This window comes from Perca flavescens, chromosome 1, assembly GCF_004354835.1.
Source record: "Perca flavescens isolate YP-PL-M2 chromosome 1, PFLA_1.0, whole genome shotgun sequence".
Taxonomy (NCBI): Eukaryota; Metazoa; Chordata; class Actinopteri; order Perciformes; family Percidae; genus Perca; species Perca flavescens.
In genome coordinates this window covers 34523371-34544949 of record NC_041331.1, presented here as the reverse complement: position 1 = coordinate 34544949, position 21579 = coordinate 34523371, and the positions used below count along the sequence as shown (strand labels likewise).

Here is a 21579-nt window from a genome sequence, read left to right as displayed (position 1 = left end):
GGTTTCCAACAATGGATGTGCTGGGAGTTTTTGCTTTTATTCCGTCATAGGAATTTAGAATTTTTATTTATCACCAGTCAGTTAATGTCAGAGCAGATCTGTATTTACAGGTCTACTGAGTCTTAGGAAACAAAAAGTGCAGATCATTACTACAGACTGCTTTGTATGAAGGTGGAGTGTGAGACATAAAACTGAAAATCAATTATATTAAATAATACAATTACAGTCTATACTATAAATTATGGAAGTGGGTCCCTTGCTGGTTGGTCATTAGGTAGTACTGCTCTGCCAAGTAAAAACAGGAACCACAGCAGAGTGAGAGCATTAACTTTTAAAATGGAAATTCAACAGAATCCAAACGGTCTTTGCTGTTAAAGTCTGACAATTTTGTTAAAGAATAAAGAGAATAATTTATTGAATAATAGTTTATTGAATAAGACTGTGTAACAAAGTTATACAAAGTTATACAAAGGTTATACAAAGGAATATACAAAGGAATAGGAGACATATTGTCAAAGAAATTTATGTTTATTGTGTATATATCTTTTTTTTTAACACTGATTGCTTTTCAAAAACTAGAGTTCATGGTGACACTTGGAAGATTACATGAAAAGTATTTCAATTTAGCAGCATTTATTTAACAACAATTAAAGACATGGTTTAAGACATGAAAATACTCTGTTTTATGTTTACTTCATACATATTTTTATTATTGTCTATGCCTATTTAGAAAAGAAGATGTCTCCTACTTTACTATAAAGTGAATTATCAGTGTTGGCTATGTGCACTGGAGGTTAAAAGTTTCCACATCATATCTGTGTAATACAGGACCATGATTGTCTTTCAAACAGATGTCACAAAATTCTCGTACACATCTAAAACTCAGACTGAATTTAGAGAAACTTTGTCTCTTCAGCAGATGAAAGTGAAACAGCCTTCTGTCAAGCTGCACAAACAATATTCTGCAAGGTCAAATAACCAAATGATCTAACAATAGGTAAAACACTTTTCTTCAATATAGTATTAAATCACCCATGATATTAGGTTGCAATCAGTAATGGCTGGAGCTGATGATGGGATATACTGTATAAGCATTATTATTCTTAATTCTTTTTTTAGTTTCTCAAATCTGCCTCCCTACTTCAAGTACCATTGAATAAAGTTTCATGCTGCTCCAACTTCTGCACTTTCCCTTCATTCTTGCAAAGAATAAAAGAAATCACGTTTCATCCTGTTTTCTATTGCCAATTTTAGACCCTTATTAGGGGGGCTCAAGCCAGGTTCAAAGCGCTTGAAACAGGTTTGATATCCAGTGTCGCTGTCGTGTCGTGTGTCAGGATTAGTTCCATCATAGTGTTAATAGTGTCAAAAAACGCTAGCTGATGTTGTTCAGTAGCTATTTTAGAGATTATCAGCTTATAAAATTACCAATTTAGCAAGGCACTCTAATTAGGGGCTGGGGCTGAGCCCCCTTAAAGGTCTGGGTCTGATCCTAAAATCGACCCTGATGTTTTCAACAGTCCCAACTTAGCAGGACTTTTAAAATTTTGAGTATATTCAAGAATGTATCATTACAGGATAAAAACGCACTGAACACTTCATCATCCCCCACTTAATCCGAATCGAGCCAGTTAGAATCAAGTATTCATTAAAGCCATAGACACTGATGAAGCTTGGCATTTGCTCACCCACATGAGCAGGCAAGCTTGTCATACAGTTTCAACTGCAGTACTTGGTTTAACTTTATTTATCAACTGAGCACTTTCCAGCCATGCTCTACTTCATACAACATTATGATTCATACACATCCACCAGTAAACTGCTCAGGACGACCACAATCATCTACAATCGGCCACTGAGCTGAGGGTTTAGTGCCTTTTTCAAGGACCGTACGTCTCAGAAATAGTGCAGGGCAAAAAACCCAAAAACATTTGGGGCATTTTTAGGCCTATATTGACAGGACAGCTGAAGAAATGAAAGGGCAGAGAGAAGGGGAATGATACAGCAAAGGGCTGCAGGTCAGAGTCAAACCTGGGTCCACTGCATCAAGGAGTAAACCTCTATATATGGGCACCCGCTCTACCAACTGAGCTATCCGGGCACCCGATATTCCCTTTTTTTAATATTGGCAAAGTGTTCCTTCCACAGATATCTGTAAAGGAACACCTGCCATTGTAGTTACAGCCTCAGAAACTGGAGCAGTGAGACTTCGTGCTCCTCTCTGCTCTAGTGCAGCTTAGGCCTTGTAACTGGAGATGGTTGGTGTTGGTCTCTTCTTGTCACGCGATCATTCACCACATTCCTTAGTCGCCTCTGCCAGGCTGACTGACCCTCCAAGCAAAGCCTCTTCACTGAAGGACCATCTTCCTCCTCTTCCTCCCCTTCTCCCTCCTTTCCCTCTTCTCTATCCAGTGATACCACATAGCATCGCCTGTTGGGTGACCTGCCCGTCCTGATCATGTTATTTATCTCACGCAGACACTGTGGAGAGACAGGAGGGATATTTGTAGCAATATTCAACCGTAACTTATTTACTTAATCATATTTAACTGTGCTTAATCACTGAATCATGATGAAATCAATACTTTTATCTCCATTAAAAAGGTGTACGAATAAAAATTTATATTCAATACCTTCTACCTACACTGTGAACAAATTGAATTTTGAACAATTTCATCACATAAAAATGTTTCCAACATTATGTCCACAGACCTCTCGGGGGCTTGAGTTGAAGTAGTACGAGAGTCCGGGTGTACGGGGGGGAGTGGTTTCTGTGTTGTGTGGTGAAATGTAGATGGAGTGGCTGCTGGACAGCCGCTGTCTGCGAGGAGATGCTTTCCACTGCCGGGGGTATGGAGACAAAGGAGGAGTGTCTCCCTACACAAAGAGTGAGACAGCACGTGTTAAAAAAAAATCCCATCGTAAGTGATGTAGTGATACAGTATTAGGGCTGCACAATATATCGTTTTTTTATCGTCATCGCAATATCAACTGGCACAATGAACACTCAGAGATTTTTTTTGTGTTAGAAGAAAGAAAATATCAGCAGAATACTGCGCTTTAAAATGAAACTGTCATTCTTTTTTCAGTGGTGCCTTTTGTATCCAATTTAATGTTTAATAATAACGAATAATAATGAATGTTAGATATGATTTCCTTTGGTTTGTTTTAAATTCAACAAGCAAGTCATTGTATTTAAGCACAATACTGAAAGCAGCAGATATGCAGAACTGACACTTTTAATATCAGTTTATTTATGGCAAGTAATATCATAATCACGATATTCAACAACGTTATCGCATATTTTCCTCATATCGTGCAGCCCTATACAGTATTATGATATTATGATATTTGACATATACATTAATGGGCTTTTGGGTTTTTGTGACCTCAGCTTGTCTGTTCTTTCTGTTCTTGTTTAGTTGTCAAAATTCTGAGACTTAAAATGGTTCACTTACTGCAGAGGTTGGCGCAAACTGCTTGGCAAAGTGCTGCATCTTTGTCGTGTAGATCTGGTTGTAAAAGTAAATAAGATTTCCCCTCTCCTGGCTTTGTTCTGGGTAATGTGTTGACAGTGTGTTGGGGGTTGGGATACTGACGCCGTGGTTTCCATTATCTGTAATCAACAATGTAATAAATAGTCGCCTCTCACCGTAGAATTACAGTACATTGTCTCCCGTTCCATTACTGATATAATGCAGGTAATATAGTGTGAGTTATTTTGGTAACTTGATGTGTTTCATTTTTTATACAAAAAGTCATTGCTCTCCAGCAACATAATACGTGACTTATGGCTGACATAGATGTGCTGCCTAAAGGGCTTCAGTTAAAGGTAACATGTTGGTGGTGGAGCCAAAGAGGAAAACAATCTGGCCAAGAAATTCTCTAACATGATGCTGGTGATGCTCCCATGTTGATGTAGATGTTAGATGTAGTGTTTCATTTGGGCTAACAGGATGTGTCTGTCATTGCGATAGCAAAATCAAAGCATGTGTAATCTTTTAATTAAATTAGCATTGTTTTAGCAACTTTGCGCAAAACAATAAATAAAAAGTTGCAAGTAAAAATCATTTAGTAAGTAAAAGGCTAAACAAAGTGGCTAAACAAACACATGTACAGTAATATGAGTATAAAGAAGGAAAAGTGAAGTTAATATATACTGATGTATTTCTTAATTTGTGTAAATCAGCTTGTATTCCTCACCTCTGGGTAATGAGAGGAAATACTAATTCCATACTGTATTTTCCTGCATGCAGATGAGTGAGTGTACTTTTTTTTTTTTACATATTTTCTTACTAAAGGGTTTCTTACTGTTGTTTCCCGTGAGATCATTTTCTGTCTCTCTTCTGGACATCAGCACATTTTTGCAGACCTGAGAACAGAAAATGTCTGTGTTCATAATTTTTGAACTAATATAGCTGAAACCTTAATCACACTTTCAGTATGTTAACCACACAATCTGTCAATTTGATGCCACAGTTTTGATATTCAGTAACATCTAAGTCACACATCTTATATTTTAACTATCCAATTTTGTAAGCAATTTAGCTTCTTGATATGACAGTGACAGAGAGTATGCATCAGCCAAACTGTTTTCTTTATGGGTCACAATGACAAGCAGGAATTATCAAAAAAATAAATAAATAAAATAAAAACTTACACTTTTGCTGGCAAGTGGCTGAGACTTGTAGCACTTCATTATGCATTTGAAGGGTATCTCCAGCTTTGTAATCTATAAAAGCAATGCCATAAATGAATAATTGTTTATGTAATATGTGTTGTTACAGTACATGCCGGAATCTGAATGGAGTCAAACCATAAACCTTTCCTGGAAAAAAACTATTATGCAGGTGACATAAGCTGCATCAGGACAACACACCACAAATGGACAAAACTTAAGTATAAAATGGTGAACTAGGTTAGCCTAAAGGTGTTCTTTTTACCACTTCTTGACCAACAGTTATAATATCCCCTAGACACAGACATCCAGTTGCATATACTGTACACCAGCATGTTTACCAAATCAACAAATGACCATAAAAGGTGCTGAGAGAGTACTCTCAGAGCTATCAGTGTCCACACAGCATTCCGGGATGGGAGAAAAACGTGCTCTGGTTTATTGGCATTTCTTTAAACCAATCACAATCGTCATCATTGGACAGTGCTAAGCGCTGGACGGAGCCACGGTGCCGCTGCAAGAAAGCCTCGGGAAGGAACTTGTTTGGTGGAACATGTGTACGTTCAAAAGTTGTTTTAGTCGTGCAACAGAAAACCCAGATTGTACAGATAGTCTAGCTAGCGATCTGAGGAGCAGCTAACCATAGTCCTCATAAATCGACCGGAGTTTAAAATTACAACACAAAGAAAGCGAAAGGTACCGGACATTCGGCCGAAAAAAGGGACATCCGGCGGAATTTCTGGCAGCACCGGAGCAATCCCGGAAGTGGAACGTTGTGGATATACTGTAGACTAATCAAAGCCCACCTTAGGTATAATGTAGATGGCACACAGGAGCAGTTGGTCCAGGTGACGGTCTACCATGAGGTCAGTGGAGTGGACCAGAGAGTATTCAAAACCAGTCCAGATCTTCAGCCGCAGCTCATCCCTAATGTTCAGTGTGGAACACAGCTCCCTCAGACGCTTACCCATCAAGCTGTAAACCTGAGCCAAAGAGAAAACATACTAAACATCTCTAAATATTCCAAACAAATGATTACATTTCCATATTATATTGTGTCAGTGTTATAATATACAAACATAGTGTATAATATATAGTAAAAGTAAAGTTTGGCAATTTGATCAGCTGGACATGAGCTAAACAGCACATAATACAGTGTACGCATAATCGTGCATAATTTTAATCAACTTTAATGTAGATAAAATTATTATTATTATTATTATTATTATTATTATTATTAGATGTATATTAGCTGGCTTTTTTTCTCTCTTTTTTTGATTACATTTTTAAATGGTTATTGTAATTGTGGCTCCAAATAACAGTTATCGTCACACTCGAGCAGAATGTTATGGTGTGGTAGATTAACTGACCTTGCGAGCAAACAGATGGAGGGGGTTGCTTCTCTGAGGCCTGTTTCCAGCTGACGGGGAACGCTGTTGGTCAGTGCTGTCAGACAGTTCAGCTCCCAAATTGAGATCCACTGGCAAAAACAGTCAAATCCATAATAAAAATACTGTAGTCCGTTTTCAATTACAATTTGTTAGAAAAAGGGAGCTCTGACACTACGTGTATACCTCCTGGTCGGTTTCTGTCAGGTTGAAAGTCTGTTCTCTCTGAATCTTCAAGCTGTGTAGGAAGCATCACCTGCATATGACATAAAACCCCTCATTAAAGCCACGTATGTGTGAAAAAACACTACTGCTTCTGCTGTTTTCATAAAGGTCTGTGATTTGGTCAATAGAAAGAAACATTTGAATCGGATGTCTAATTTAATCTCATTTAGAAATTGTATCACCTTGGAAGAACCTTGATTATTTGCGTGTTATTGCCAACCTGTTTGCAGGTAGGCAGATGGTCCTCGTTGGCTCTGATGTCTTCCCACAGCGGCGAGTTGCTGGTCCAGGCCAAGTTCTCCAGAACTTTCTCTTGAACTTGGGCGAGGTGTCTGACTACAGCGCGAGGCAGGGCCACTTCAGCCCGCAACACCAGCTCAATCACCTGTCAGACCATAGGAAAACAAAATGGAGGACGGAGGTATCCTCAAAACTGGAGGTGGCAGGGATGTTGCTTTGTAGGGCTGTGCTCGATTAAAGAAATTCTTAGTCGACTAACACTCATTCAATTGTATCGACTAATCGATTAGTTGATTTAATCAACAGATCTGTAAATCTGAGTTTCTCCGCAAAGAGTCATGCAAAAGCACCACTTTGATTCTTGTGTTTACCAGAGATGTGCTCGTACGTTTCTTGGAAATAAGTCATTCAGCATGAAAAAAAGCATAAAACATGACTAATCGACTAAAGAAATCTAAGTTGACTAAGACCAAAACGACCGATTAGTCGACTAATCGACTAAGAGAGAGCAGCCCTATTGCTTTGGTTCAAATCTCAAGCCAGATGGGAAACTATCTGGTAAAAAAAAAGTCTCTACTCCCTCAGAAACCACTGTTAAGATTCACATGAGACAGGGATGTAACCAGAGTTTCTGCTGTGGAGAAATTATTTGTGTCTGTTCATAAGTGTCTGTTTTAAAGTAACAAACGCTGAATTGACATCTATATTGGCTAATGCAAACCCTGACAAATATTTGTAAAATCCTGTCTGTGCACATTCTCTTATTTCATGGACATTTATTAAATGCCATGCATTTTTCATTGAATGTACATAAATGTGCAGACATGTGAACACCTACAGTAAGTATACAATAAAGCAAGCAATAAAAGCAAGCTTGGGCACACCTTCAGGAAGTGATATGGTGCCAGTTTTAAGATCTGAAGGAGAAGGGGAAAGTCATATGGTAGATGGTTTGAGGATATGGTAATCTCCAGACAACAGGCCACCAGACAGCACTGGAAAAGATCATTCTCCAAGATGACCTGTGACAAACACACGCACATCACAAAACGAAAATGTAAATGAAATTTAGAGATCAAAACGCCCCAGTGTGCAGAAAGGGTTTTGTTAAACAGCAGTTCCACCTGTGACCACATGAGGGCAGTACACTGACCGAGATGTCACTGATGCCCAGCCTCTTCCTCTCTTGACTGGCGAGGCACTTGAGGATCCTGTAATACCAGATCCTGGCTTCACAGCAGCACTTTGCTGCCAAATCTGTGAACAGTATCACATGGATTGTGCGTGACATGTATCAACAACAAAAGTTTCTTTCAGAATCTGATACCTGTCATTAAAAAACACTCTCTAGCCATGTGGGGATTTAAAATACTGTAGGTGAGCAGAGAGTGGTTCTATGCTCTGCTCAAAGAGACGTTGTTGCTTCTGATAGAAACAGTGATCATAAAATCAACCATAAAAATTCTAGGCTAAAAACCAGAAAACACTGTGCAGCCTCTAATTTTCTGTCCTCCCCGAAATATTGAACATAAGGTAACTTTAAGGTTCTTTAAATGTGAATGCATTTATCTCCAACATTGAAGTTACTATCACATCCCCTCGTTCCCATTACTGTAGGATCATTAATAATTTAAGTATACCATTGGTGTTCTCATTTCCTGCATTATCCCTGTGGTGTTGCAGAAATGTGCGTAGCATAGATGTCAGTCTCGTTTCAATCACCTCGGTTGGATCTCTGGAGCAGGCCCTGAATCAGAGGAATCATATTAGTTAGTATAGTAGCATAGTGGTTAAATGAACAGGAGCTGTTAGAAAACATTTAAAGTATTTAAAATCCCACACCGGGTTTCTCAAAGCCCTCACCACAACTGTAAAATAATTTAAAGAGTATACGGGAACCTCCTAAACTAAACATAATTTTTGTCTTAATGCAAACCTGTGTGCCTTAGTAGCCCTTGTTATATAGTGTCAAAACCAAAAGCTATGTGGAGTGATATTGCAGTAACACTACAGAGACAGCATTCTCTCTGTGACACTGATGAATTATTTAAGGTCTTTTGTGGTTTATTGTAACTGGTATAGTGTAATAAATGAACCTGAACCTGAACCTGAACCTGAAGTGTTCTGTTACACTACTTGTTGTGTATATGTGTAACTAAACATAATTCTGAGATTCCATACCGACAAAATGGCCGCTGTGTGAGTAATACTGTAAGACGGCAGCGCTAACCTGAACACAGCAATCAGCCAGTCACTAGGGCCAAACCTTAGTCCTCGGTTACCCTGAGGCCCGGTTGCCATGGTGAAATCCACGCTCACACAGGATGAGAGTCAACACTGGAATGGGCACCTAAACAAGGAAAAGGACATTAGAAACAATCCTTTCAGTGCAGTACAATCTGGCATCATCAATCAACCACTAAATAAATACAATTTGTAAAAATGGTTAAATGTCATATTTTTATAGTTTGCTTTATTTACATTTACTATTTTCATGTATCTTTAGCTTCATATCAGTCTGATACTACTTTTTTTCTAAGAAGCTAGGCATAATCACAACACTCACATATTGTACTTATTAAAGTGATAAGTTTCACACTAGAAAGTGTCTTGCACCAAAACCAGGGTGACCAGACGTCCCGGTTTGACCGGGACAGTCCCGATTTTTAATTGCTTGTCCCGAGTCCCGACAAAAGCCTGTCGGGACGCTAAAATGTCCCGGTTTACACCAGGAGCGTCGTCAGCCGATTTTGCCGTGTCTTCAGCCCCGAATGTTTTGAATGTAGCCCCGAATGTAACTTTGTCCATTTATTTTTCCGAGGCGAATAGAACGGGCAGCTACGTGCGGGGTCCGACCATGCTGTATTTGTTGCCTATCACCTAGCAACCGTCTCTCCGTGAGGAAAGCCGGGTGAAGTTTTCGGAGGAATCGTAGCCAAATCAGTCTAATACAGTGATGCCATCAACACAAAGTTTAGGAGCGCAATACTAATGATTTAGTTTGAAGTTCCCGTGACGTGACGTTTCCAGTCTACGGTTCAGACTCAAACACACGGAGCTCTGAAGCAGACCTGTGGGTCGCTTAGTGTCCACTCTCCCTGTAAAATGCAGCGCAGCTTCAGGTTCATGGATGCGCTCAGCTGTGGCCATGCTGCGGCAGATGTGTTGCGTTTGTGCTCCGTGTATTCTTTAGTTTTGGGTTTCCACCTCCGACGTAGAGCAGCGTACAGCCACTTCCATAGCTAAACAATTTGTCTCATTCAGAGACCAGAGACCCAAACGGGGCTCTGTGTCTGTCAGAAGGTCTGAGATCTACCGTATCAGCAGAGCAATCACGTAATGCACAGCAGACTATGGTGCAGGTATAGATTATTTTTTTTGAAATATAGCTTGTGATTTTATTCTTGTAATAGCCTATTATCACTTTATTTTTCTCAAAATATCACGACTCCTCCAAATCACAGAGAACACTACTGTGTTTATATACTTTGAATGTGCACAAAGTTTTGGACAAGAGCAGTAAATCTTGCTCAAACATCTGAAATATTACAGTCCAGGGGTTTATTAATAAATTAAAATGAATGAATGTATCATTGAGGTGAATAATTGTCATATGCACATTAAGGAGGTAACTTAACCAACAAAAGACGCAAAACAGGAGGTAAGAGTAAATGATGCCTATAGGCTACATGTGTGCTGACTCAGATATAATTAGAAAAGCCCATCCAAAGGAGAATAAATAGTTGAAAGCAATACAGAATGCCTGACAGCCTTACTGCAATATATTCCATTATGTTTTTATATTTGGATTGTAATCTGTTTGTCTTTAAATAAAGATATTTGCAGCATACATTGATTCAGAAAAAGGTAGAAAAAGGTGCATAAAAATTCACCAGATTGCAGGAAATTAAGTGTTTAATGCTCAAAATGTTCAATAAATCATTTTAATTACTTTGCTGTTATTGGAATAAATAACACTTAAAAAAATCTCAACATAAATCTCACACTAAACTGAAAAAGGCTGTTACTGCAATTTTGTTAATTTCACAGGAAAAAACACTTATTATTAGACAAGGAGCCTAGGATCAAAATAATGAAGTTACTGTCTGTGTCTGTGTCTGAACAGGGCTGGCACATGTTCACGTTAAAAAGCGTGTGCGTGCACAAACCCACTACGGTCACGCGCAAAGTGTCCCGGTTTTAGCTCCAGGAAATCTGGTCACCCTAACCAAAACCAGACTGTAGAAGAACACGGACAGGGTTTTTGTGAAGTCAAACAGCCAGCCTTTCCAAAGCTAAACCATCTGCCTACCAGCATCTCACAAATCTACACATTACATCTGGTTTGAACACAAACACAAATGTACCTACCAGGTTTAGGCTAGTGGTTGTTACTTCCTGTAACCAAGTCAGTGGCCCAGCCAATAAAGCCTACCAATATGTTACAGCATGAAACTCTACAACTTGTGTACAAATAAATTACAGTAGTAATGTGTACAAATATTACTTTTTTAGATGTGCTAGTAGGTGGATTTTGGACTTTGGACAGAGCTAGGCTAGCTGTTTCCTCCTGCTTCCAGTTTGTATGCAAAATTAAGCTAATCCCCTGCTGGTTGGAGCTTCATATTTAGTAACAGAAACTGAAGAGTTGTATCAGTCTTCTCATTTGTGATGAGTCACATGTGGGTTGAGCTTGTAACAAGAGGACTATTTGGCAAACAAGATCATTTCCAGCTTCCATTACAGGAGCTTTAGTCCCAGGCTGTATGATGTGAACAGTGATCACAGGTGATCGGAGGCCTTGGGTCTTATCCAACACCACTTGTAACGGGGTATTTTTACATAGTTGTAGTACTGTTGGTACTTTTACTCAGAAAATGAATTCCTCCACTGGAAAAAGCCCTCTTCTCTACCTCACCCATTTCAGTTTCTGTGTGTGTTTGTTCCCCTCCACGTCCGGCCTCTATGGACACTCTGTTCCTCTAATCATTCCCACATGTGCTGTTTATCATTCTTTTACTGTCCTCACTGAGTCAGACAGACCTGCAGTTGGCATGTGGTGATACACGTGTGGGTGTGTGTGTGTGTGGGTGTGTGTGTGTGTGTGTGTGTGCGAGATACAGAGAAGGAAACACAAGCTGAGAGACCAAGGAAGCTGGGAGAGGTTGCACGATACTGAACTGTGATCAACTTTTATTGTGGTAATGAACCTAATACTTCCTCTTCATGGAGCCATTTTTAGGAATGGAATTGTAAGGTAAAAGTGTTGTTGTATATTGTTGTATTGTTGTAAGTTATTGTAAGACCTAAAAGATTGTATGCTGTATTTGCATTGCTATTTGTTTTGTAATAATGTGATATTGTGAAGTAGGGACCTAATAAGCTATTTGCTTCCGCCTGCTCCTTCTCAAACTAATCCTTTTTTATTATTTATTCATTTTATAGTTTTTGGTAAATTCTGATTGTTTGTGTTTTATTTTTGTGGTTTTAAATTATTTTTTTTTCCTTTGCAACATTGTTGATTGTTCGAGATAAATAATGAAATGAAATGAAAAATGAAATTTTGAGGCCATCACTTTATCATATTTAGTTAACCATGTTATTTTCTTTCTTTTGGAGATACAATATATTAATAGTCACAGTCAGTCCAGCTGCCTGTTGTAAAAATCTCTCTTGACTTTCTTCCTTAAAACATTGCTTGTCCACTCACACAGGCTGGTATTCTAAATAACACTTTCTTAATGAGCCTTTTTTTGGACAATGAAAGTGGCTTTACAGCTAATAGCTTTTATTACTAGCTACCTTTGTTTCAGTCTGCAACCGTTTCCTCCACTAATGTCACACAGCTTTGCTATTAATAGTATTTGATTCTGACCTTTGCTTTAACGCTCACGCAAGACGCTTCTTCACTCTTGCTTTATTTGTCTGTCTTCACACATCTCCAAGATAAGGTCCCTTTTATCCTGAGATGATCTTAATGAAGTTGTTAATGATGTGAATTAGTGATCATTACTGCAGCTCATTTGTCTACTGCCTCATGTCGGTTTGGCCCGAATGGATTTTAAAATGTTATTGTTAACATTAAAGGACTTCTCGTTTGACCTAGGAACCGCAGGTCTTAATTGTTGTACAGATGTCTAGGTAAATGACCAGGTTACATACTGTATGTTAAGATCAGGCATCCTTATTACGGAGAGAGAAAATCTCTACATCTTCCCATTCCGTTTTGTTTGAGAATTTAATTATTTGGGGTCAAATAAGGTTAATATGTTTTTACTGTTGTGTAATGCCAGGTTTGTCTCTGTGAGAGTGTAAACTAGGACATAACGGTAATAATCAGCGTAAGGAACAGAGACTTATATAAAAGATACTTCTTCACCAAAGCATATTTCCATAAAGCATTGTCCGGTGTGTCTGCAGTGTATTCTGTGTGGAGGGAGCAGAGACCTCAAGACCCCGTCTTTAATCTGAATGAGCACCGTCTTGACAGCACTGCAGGTTAATGGACTAAAAAAAAGCTTTCATTTGATTCACTTTATTCTCAGATGCAACACTTTCAAATACTGAAATCAGGAGAGTAGACCATGTATTTATGACACGTTATCTCTTCATCAGTCAATTTCGACAGCTGCAGGATTAAGACAAGATATTTTTTTGCAAGAAAACACTCAAAACTAATACAGACTGACTGTTTCCGCGTTAGGAGGCACGCAGCTGCTCATACACACCGTATGAAACTTTGAGTCATACATATGACCTCCAGCCTGACCTGACCATTAATTATCTGATTAACATGGACCTTTGACAACCGATGGGTTAATGCGCCATTACCAAGGGTAGTCCCAGACAGCTTTCCATATAATGTCAGAATCAGTTTTAATATGTAAAACACATACAGAGAATTTATTTTTGTTGCTCTCAAAGTACACAGAAATAGACATACGGCTAAAAGCAACATCCAACACATGTTTTTTTTGGTGTTTTTATTTTCATGGAAACTCTGTAATAAAAACTGAAATTAATGTATACAGAAATGCACAATCTGCTGCCAATTTTTATGGGTTACACCCATTTCCTGTTTTCTTCACTGACAGAAGTTACAATGAAATAGGCCTTACTTCCACTTCCAGACACGTGCTAAGCATTTAAATGTTACATGTTACTGAATTGATGTCATTTTTTTGATTATCAATTAATCTGTATTGTAAGTGCATTAGGCCTGACTGCAATTGACCCATTTAAAATAGTCAACTACAGCATTTAGTTATTATAACTCATGCAGTAGTGGATGATGACAGTGTTACATTTAGCTCGTCAGCTGACTTTTCATGCAATATATCAGTCACGTCATCCAAGTTGAACTTTTGCCCTAATAACAAGAAAACTAAAGTCACATAGATGGTAAAAGTCACTTACCAGTGGCAGTCACTCGTATGAGTTGTCTTGGTTTCAAGAGCCAGATCGAGGGTCTTTTGCTCTAAGAATCCCCTGTACGGCTCTTCTGTGTCCGGCTGGTAGCAGAGAAGTGGTGCAGCATGGCTCACAGCAGATTGAGGAAGTTCAGCTCATTGGCCTCTCTCAGACAAGCCCCAACTTGTCACTTTGGTCTTGTTGCTATGAGAAGCAGTGAACAGTTGTTGAAGTAACCTACACAGGCCACTGAGCGCCACCAAGAGGAGGAGTGGAGGACTTACAGTAGAGAGGAAAACTTGTTTTAACCCTTTGCTGATGTTCAGCAGGTGAACTGTTTAGCCACTGATGTGTTAAACCCTGCATGTGGTATTGGTTAAGAAGACAATTAGAAAAATGTTTGATGGACCCTTTCTTTTAACAGCAGCACTGTTTATTGGGAGTCATAAAAGCTACCAATAATGTGCAAAGAACATTGGTAACACCAATGACACATTTCTAGATACATTTAATATTAAGTTGATCACCAACACTGAAACAGTTTTCAAAACGTTTATGCAATACTTAGGCTATGTACTGCATGCTGCATTACAATAGCTATAATTAGCACTGAGAGAACCCAATGATGCTCCTTTTTCTACTTGCACACGTTGTTAGTAACACCTGTTTTCTGATTTGTTATTCTAGCATGTTGATTAAAAAAGGAACCCCTTTATACTTACTGCTTTTAACTTAGTTAATTTCAAATTTTCTAATGTAGAAAATTCTACTCTTACCTCAATTTAAGTACAGTTTATTTTCTGTCACTGCACTTTGAATGCACAGAAAAGCTTAAGAAGTGCTTTCATCCAGGATCAGAAGATCATTATTTCCTGTGCCTTCCCACTGAATCTTCTTTCTACAGTGAGTGCCAGTGTGGAAACGGATTGGAGCCGAACAGTAATAAAGTGTACACTTGAGGAATGCCATGAAGATCCTGACATTAATTTCTTGAATAAGGCGCCGAGACAAAGCAACAGGCAAGGCACGCTTAATTGATAGTCAGAAGAATATGTTTAATAAAAATAATTAAACCTCAATTTCCTCTATAGAACTTCATAGAAAGTAATCCAATAAATTACAAATGACTTTTAAGACGCATTTTCCTGCACTACATAAAGAATTATTTTGACTACACAGACCACAACTTGCAAATATTACAACTGTCCAATGAAGAAGAAAAAAAAAAAAACTAACCAGGGTGACAATTAGGATATTATCAAGCTTGAAAATCAAAATACAAAACCAATGATGCTCGTTTTGTCATCTCAGTGATAACATGTATGAAAACGGAAAGTAAACCTCATTGTACAGCAGTAGTGTGTTTTGTCATTCCTCTTGCATATTGGTCATTGTTTACTTGTGTTTAACACAGATTCAACACTGCCTCTCTAGCAGCAACAGTGCTTTGGGAGTCCTTGTACAGTTACAACCTCGAAAAACAAAAAACAAAAAACTTAAAGACAAGCAAAAAGTCCAATCTTTAGTCTACCATTTTTTCCATATGTGGCCTAAAGAGGTTTAGCACAGTCATCAATCCATCAACCCATCGCTGTGGGGCAACAAAAAAAATGAACAAGTCGTTAGATCGATCACCTACAGCAGAAGAAGCAATGGCTGAGTGTTTGCATAAGGGCACTACAAGTTTAAAGAGAGCAGAGGTGCAGATATACAAAATGACAGTGGCATGTTTAAGTTCATTGCTCAGACATAGAAAAATACTGTAATGTTAGTAATAAAAAAAAAAAAAAAAAAATGCAATTGCATTGCAAGCAAAACCCATGACGAGGTCTATATATAACAAGCATACAAGGAAATCACTTTAAAGCAACGTTGGAAATCAAAACGTGTCTTCAGTCTTTGTATTCAGACCGCGGGGATGCTCATGGTTTCACCCACTACAGAACAATGCTACAGCAATACTTAAGAACTAATCGGACTGAGTTAATTCAGGGGGGGGGGGGGACGGGGGACGGTGGACAAAAACCTCACCTCAGAAATAATTTTGAAATGTGTATCTAACAGTCCACTGTGTAACAGCAGTCCTAGAGCCAGAGAAAATTACAAAAAGGTACTTCGGCTTGAGTGAATTCCAGTGTTTATGCGTATCCTGGTTACAGATGAACGTGAAAAATGCGCAGAGACGATGAACGAAATGCACAGGCATGGACGCGGAGCACAAATCTGAGCGGTTAGTTTGTCAGACAGTCAAGTCAAATGAGAGCGTGAGGTACAGGATAAGGGCACTTCTACATCTAGCTGAAGCTCCATTAATCAGCAGAACAGAGTCGAGACAAAGTGAAATACACACAACCAAGCTGCAAACTCCCACCAACACACGCTGCTATTGTTTAGCCCTTCCTGACGCAAACCTGTCTGGCACAGTGTTAAATGTAATACTCAGACGATCACGATTACTACAATCTTAGAGAGGATTCGAACTATTTTGTGCTTGTGCCGTGCATGTTGTGTAAGACTTTGGTAGACAGTTGCTCATGTAACACAGCGTCCAAAGGACTATAATTTCCTCCAAATTTCTTATGGCATGTTTGAAAGTCAAAAACACTTGTAATGGTAGTTTTCTACTGGTCGTAGCGTTGGAAGGCTCCCTCCTTAATACACAACATTCAAACTGGAAAGTTATGGAAGCGGGAGATACCAGGTGAGAGGAGTCCAGCCAAAGAAAACACAGTGGAAGCGCTCAGTAAATAAATAAAAAAAAAAAAAAAAAAAAAAAAAAAATAAGGGCCTCTGACACACACATTCCAGCAGAAACGAGGACATTATGTACATGGACAGCAAAATAACACCCATGCACATGTACATCTGCACAGTGAAGCCAATCCATCTAGCACAGTTGAGGTAAGATGCAGTCAAATATGCCGGGGTTGTTGTTGGAATATCCATATCATCAGTAATCCTGAATTCTTCTTTTACACAGAGACCACAAAACTAAGTCAAAACGTCAAAGGGCAGTTTTTTTTGGCACACAGTAAAAGGTTGCTTTCTGTTCCCCACAGACTCCAATACTGTAGTCAAAATCAACAGATGTGCAAGTGAACGTGTACGCCTACTGGGAGTAGCTAAAGTGCGCCAGGGACATGTTGTGACATGTTGGTAAGGTGATGTTGAAAATTAGTTTCTAAAATCAGATAATGTGAAAAATGAAACCTAAAAATTAAAAAAAAAATCACAACAGCGGATTTAATTCGAGTCCATTTGTCGGCTTTAAGCTAATGGGTTTTATAAAAAAATTTAATAAAATACTTCTCCAGGTTTCCCCGCAAATTTGATATTAAAACGGGAGCTTCAGGTGATTTGGGTTTCTAAAAAGTAAGCGAACTAATGCAGGAACAAACTCAAAATGATATGAAGGTATGTGAAACGTAAGTGAGGCTGCGTGAGTTGTGCACTGGGGTGGAACATGGCAGATAGAATCTACAGCTTCAGTGACATTCATTAGCTGCCCAAGTTATTGCTGACATATCCAACGTATGATCTGCAAAGCATAAGTGTCAACGAACCTGTAAAAGTACCGACTATTTACAAGAGAAACCAAAGTGTTTGTCAAGTGTCATTCCCCCAACCCCCAACAATCAAAATATATTAATAGTACAGCTCAAGGAGCATGTCGATGTGGTTTCACTTTTTTAATAAAATTAAATCCTGACATAATTACAATAATGCCATTTTTTGTTGCAATTGTACATAATTGTGGTACAAGTTCACAGAGTTCAGAAATCTACTAAAGTCTGACATGCAAAATGTCTCAAAACAAGACTGTACCTTGTGAACAAACACTGAAATTTTATTTCAGTTCATTTTAAGTCAGTTTTTCCTGTTTTTTTTTTAAGGTTTTTGTAGTCTTTATTACACAACATTTTAGTTAGTTCTTGTATTTACATGTAAAGAAATCGCAACATTAAGTGCTGGAAAATCCATATATATGTGAATATATGTTTACATTTCTAGGCGATACATAAATAAATTTATAATTATATATTCATAGGATCATTCCTAATCACTGGAGTCTGAATCATCTGATGAAGAAGAGCTCCCAGACTCTGATGAAGATGACTCAGCTTTCCCCAAACCCTCAGGACCACTGTTTTCCTTTTGTTCTGCAGAGTCGTCTTCTTCTTCTTCTTCGTCTTCTAATGCCTCGTCATCCTCGCCTCCGTCCCTTTCTGCCGCTCGCCGAGCTATCTCCTGTGGCGATGACTGGGAGACTGCAGGTGGAGGAGGACGAGCAGGAGGTAGGGTGGGGTCACTGTTTGAGCTCTGCGGCTGTGTGGCAGACACAGGAAGGTTAAGGCCTGGAGTGAGAAGCATCCCTGGGTAAAGCATACTGGAGAGTAACAAGGGGTTAAGAGACAGTGGGTGACCGGAGGCTGCAGAGGCAGCTGAAGCACTTTGTGGGGCGGTAGCAGAGGAAGCGGAGCTGGAAGTGGAGGAAGGAGTCGAGTTTGAGCCCTCTGTCCTTTCTCCTTTGGTGTCTGAGGTGTGAGAGGGGGCTTTAGAGGCAGACAGCTCTCCTGTCACAGCGCTGCTGGTTCCCTTTGTCTTCTCCTCAGAGCCTGCTGTGCCTTCCTGAGCAGGCTTCCCGAGCAAGCTGCTCATGCCAAGCAGGTTTGGCAATCCAGCCATACCAGACAGCATCATGGGAAACATGGCAGCTAAGTTACTTGCAGCCAGGTTGCTAGCGTCGGACGGCAGCCCCATCAGGCCTGCGGTGAGCTGCAGGGACTGTAAGCTCTGGAGGTTTTGCTGGAAGGCCTGCAGGCTGCTCAGGTCCATTCCAGAGAGGAGGCCGTTGGCCAGTAGGGGGTTCAGACCCAGGGCGGAGGCTGCTGGGTTGGGTGCAGCAGCGGCCGCCGCCGCCGCCGCCTTAGCCAGAGGATTCTTAGGTCGGCGTCCACGCCGGCTCACCTCCTCAGGAACGATGGGTCCCGTCAGGATCCTGTCAAACATGCTCTCTGGGAGGTAACCCTGGAGAAAACGTGGAAGATACATGCAGGATTAGCAGTTTTACACAGCTAAAGATGCTTTTTCATTACAAATATCATAGTATTAATAACAGTAGGGTAAGTGGTGTAAAACAGTAGGGTAAACAAACACATTCATTGCTAGTTTATTAGGTACAGCTAGCTAAAACTAATGCAGTCTACTACAATAGCCATGCAACTAATCCTACATTCATGAAGGTTATATAACTTTGTTATATAACCTTAGCCTGCCCTCATTCATGTACAGTATTATTAACACATCTCAGTATAACACAATGCAATTCAATAGAACCACAAAATAGAGCCTTTAAAATGTTCATAAAGTTGAATCCCCTAAAACAAGTCAAGGCCTCCATGAAAAGGATTTGTTGCTGGGCAGTTGGCTGCATTACATTTGTCTAGAAGTACCTTATAAAATGACAATTATATCTAGGGCTGCTCCCTCTTAGTCGATTAGTCGACTAATCGGTCGTTTTGGTCTTAGTCAACTTAGATTTCTTTAGTCGATTAGTCATGTTTTATGCTTTTTTTCATGCTGAATGACTTATTTCCAAGAAACGTACGAGCACATCTCTGGTAAACACAAGAATCAAAGTGGTGCTTTTGCATGACTCTTTGCGGAGAAACTCAGATTTACAGATCTGTTGATTAAATCAACTAATCGAGTAGTCGATACAATTGAATGAGTGTTAGTCGACTAAGAATTTCCTTAATCGAGCACAGCCCTAATTATATCAAGGATTTTTAACAGTGTCAATATACAAAGTCCCAGTGAAAGTTTTCATCTGATGAATGTGTTACTTTGTGACTCACCGACTGTTTGACAACATCAGCCCATTCAGGTGGGACTCCATACTCAGGGTTCTCCTGAAGAAACCGGCACAGATCCTTCAGAGGAGGAGCGAAGGCTCCACCAACCTACAGGAAGGATGACAGGCAACATGAACAAACGCACAACAGGTGTAAGAAATAAAAATAATCAGTCAAGCTGGCTATGCTTTATGAGGATACAAATTATAGTTGAATAGTATTGTGTGTTTAGTGGAAGAGCACTGTGACAGCTTAGTCATGCAAAATGAGAAAAGGATACTGTTGTACGTGCAGAAAGCAGCACTGTATGACGGTGGTCAGAAAGCAACAAGAGTGCAGCAACGAAGTTAATATCAGTTTGATATCAGTTTGACCATGAAAGTAAGTTACTTCTCAATCTGTGACGGACAACAGTGGCGCATTGTTCTTTCTGACCATCAGCATAGTTAAAGTCTGCCTAACAACTGACGAAGAGGGCGTGTGCCAAAAGACTGGGAGCAGTCTGTGCACCAACCAGGGGAGGCTAAGTCTAAACCACGGTACTCCTCCAACTTTTAATAAACAAATCAAAATGCTCTTAGAGACTGATATCTGAATTCATGTATAAGCCAGAAAATCCAGTCTGATGAGAGAAGCCTGTGTGCCTGCTCAACTCGGACCCGTGTACACGTTTATGCTCTTATGATTTTACTTAAATAAACACATGTTAAACTTTTAAATCCTCTCCTTGTCTACTTAGTGGATTTTGAAACGCACACAGGCAAGATACATATTTTACATTTAGGAAACATGCCTTCATCTCAGGTGCGTAAACACCACTCTGTCAATCATACTGCAAATCATTTAAATATCACTTACTTAACAACCTTGTTTAAAAAGGGATAAGTAGTAGTAGGATCTAATTTTAAAGTGAAATTATTGACCGTTAATGGCATAATTTTGGAAGAATTTTTTAAAGTGTTTGAGGATGTTCTCAAACCCACATATAATACCACACACACATAAGACACACCTTGCGTGCATTTCTCCTGTTGATGATCTGGACCCTTTCCTCTCCCGTCAGGCTGTTCACATCAATCTTGTTGGGGTTCCTGCAGCGGTGCCTCTTCTGCTTCGGCCTACCGTCCTGGAAGTGGAACTGCATTTGCATCTTATTTACCCCCTGGAAAATTAAATGGAAAAAATATGTCATGTTGACAGAAAATGTCTAACTGCAGTGACTTTTCTGCACGAGCTAGCTATTAGTTTAAAAGGTGTTGCATCAATTGCACTAGAAAAAACTCTGCCCCTGTGGGTGTATTTATCTGACAGCAATACAGTATGTACAGCATATTTATTATTCCATGAAATCCTAATTTCAACTATCTGAACATTTTTTATATCTTATCATGACCTTCAACTGCATGTTAACTCATCGCACGTATTTACCTTTAACATAACCAGAAATAAATCTTTCTTTCCTGTAACGCCACAAAAAAAAAACCTGTATGTTATAGGAAAAAATGGACTCACAGGGATAAAGGCTCCTGTGTCTGCCACAAAGCCAGGGTGCTCCATTAGCCACTGTTCTAGATCTTTCCTCCTGGGAGCGTCGTCCCCAGCGAGCCGGGTGCCATCTTTGAGGTTGATGACAGGGACCCTGGTGTCAGTGTCCGATGGGACCTGACTGGAGCTCTGGCTGAAGCCCGGCACAGGGGCCACAGCCATGCCCACCTGGCCAATACCACCCCACCCTGGAGGCACCTGGAGATTAGTGAGCAAAGAAAAGTGTTTTACATCATTT

At 39.6% G+C, this 21579-nt stretch overlaps 2 protein-coding genes across 6 annotated transcripts in view; both read right to left on the bottom strand.

Moving 5' to 3' along the window:
• Positions 1–2044: 2044 nt before the first annotated feature.
• LOC114561085 (retinoblastoma-like protein 2) lies at positions 2045–14130 on the bottom strand. The gene is made up of 14 exons (XM_028586789.1): positions 13948–14130; positions 8762–8881; positions 8172–8278; positions 7685–7788; positions 7416–7553; positions 6512–6676; positions 6253–6322; positions 6049–6158; positions 5485–5661; positions 4661–4732; positions 4312–4372; positions 3459–3616; positions 2713–2877; positions 2045–2481 (listed from the first exon to the last, which is right to left on the bottom strand). The coding sequence occupies exons 2-14, from the start codon at positions 8830–8832 to the stop codon at positions 2227–2229; spliced, it is 1653 nt and encodes a 550-aa protein (XP_028442590.1). The 5' UTR covers positions 8833–8881; positions 13948–14130; the 3' UTR covers positions 2045–2226.
• A 1210-nt stretch (positions 14131–15340) lies between these two features.
• chd9 (chromodomain helicase DNA binding protein 9) overlaps positions 15341–21579 on the bottom strand; it is an 81848-nt gene continuing 75609 nt past the window's right edge. For all 5 annotated transcript variants that reach the window (XM_028585851.1, XM_028585874.1, XM_028585867.1 and 2 more), the window contains 4 exons: positions 21309–21539; positions 20809–20958; positions 19800–19904; positions 15341–18969 (listed from right to left, as the gene is read on the bottom strand). In XM_028585851.1, coding sequence (XP_028441652.1) covers positions 17998–18969; positions 19800–19904; positions 20809–20958; positions 21309–21539 — 1458 coding nt within the window. In that variant the 3' untranslated portion in view covers positions 15341–17997. The remainder of the gene's footprint in view (positions 18970–19799; positions 19905–20808; positions 20959–21308; positions 21540–21579) is intronic.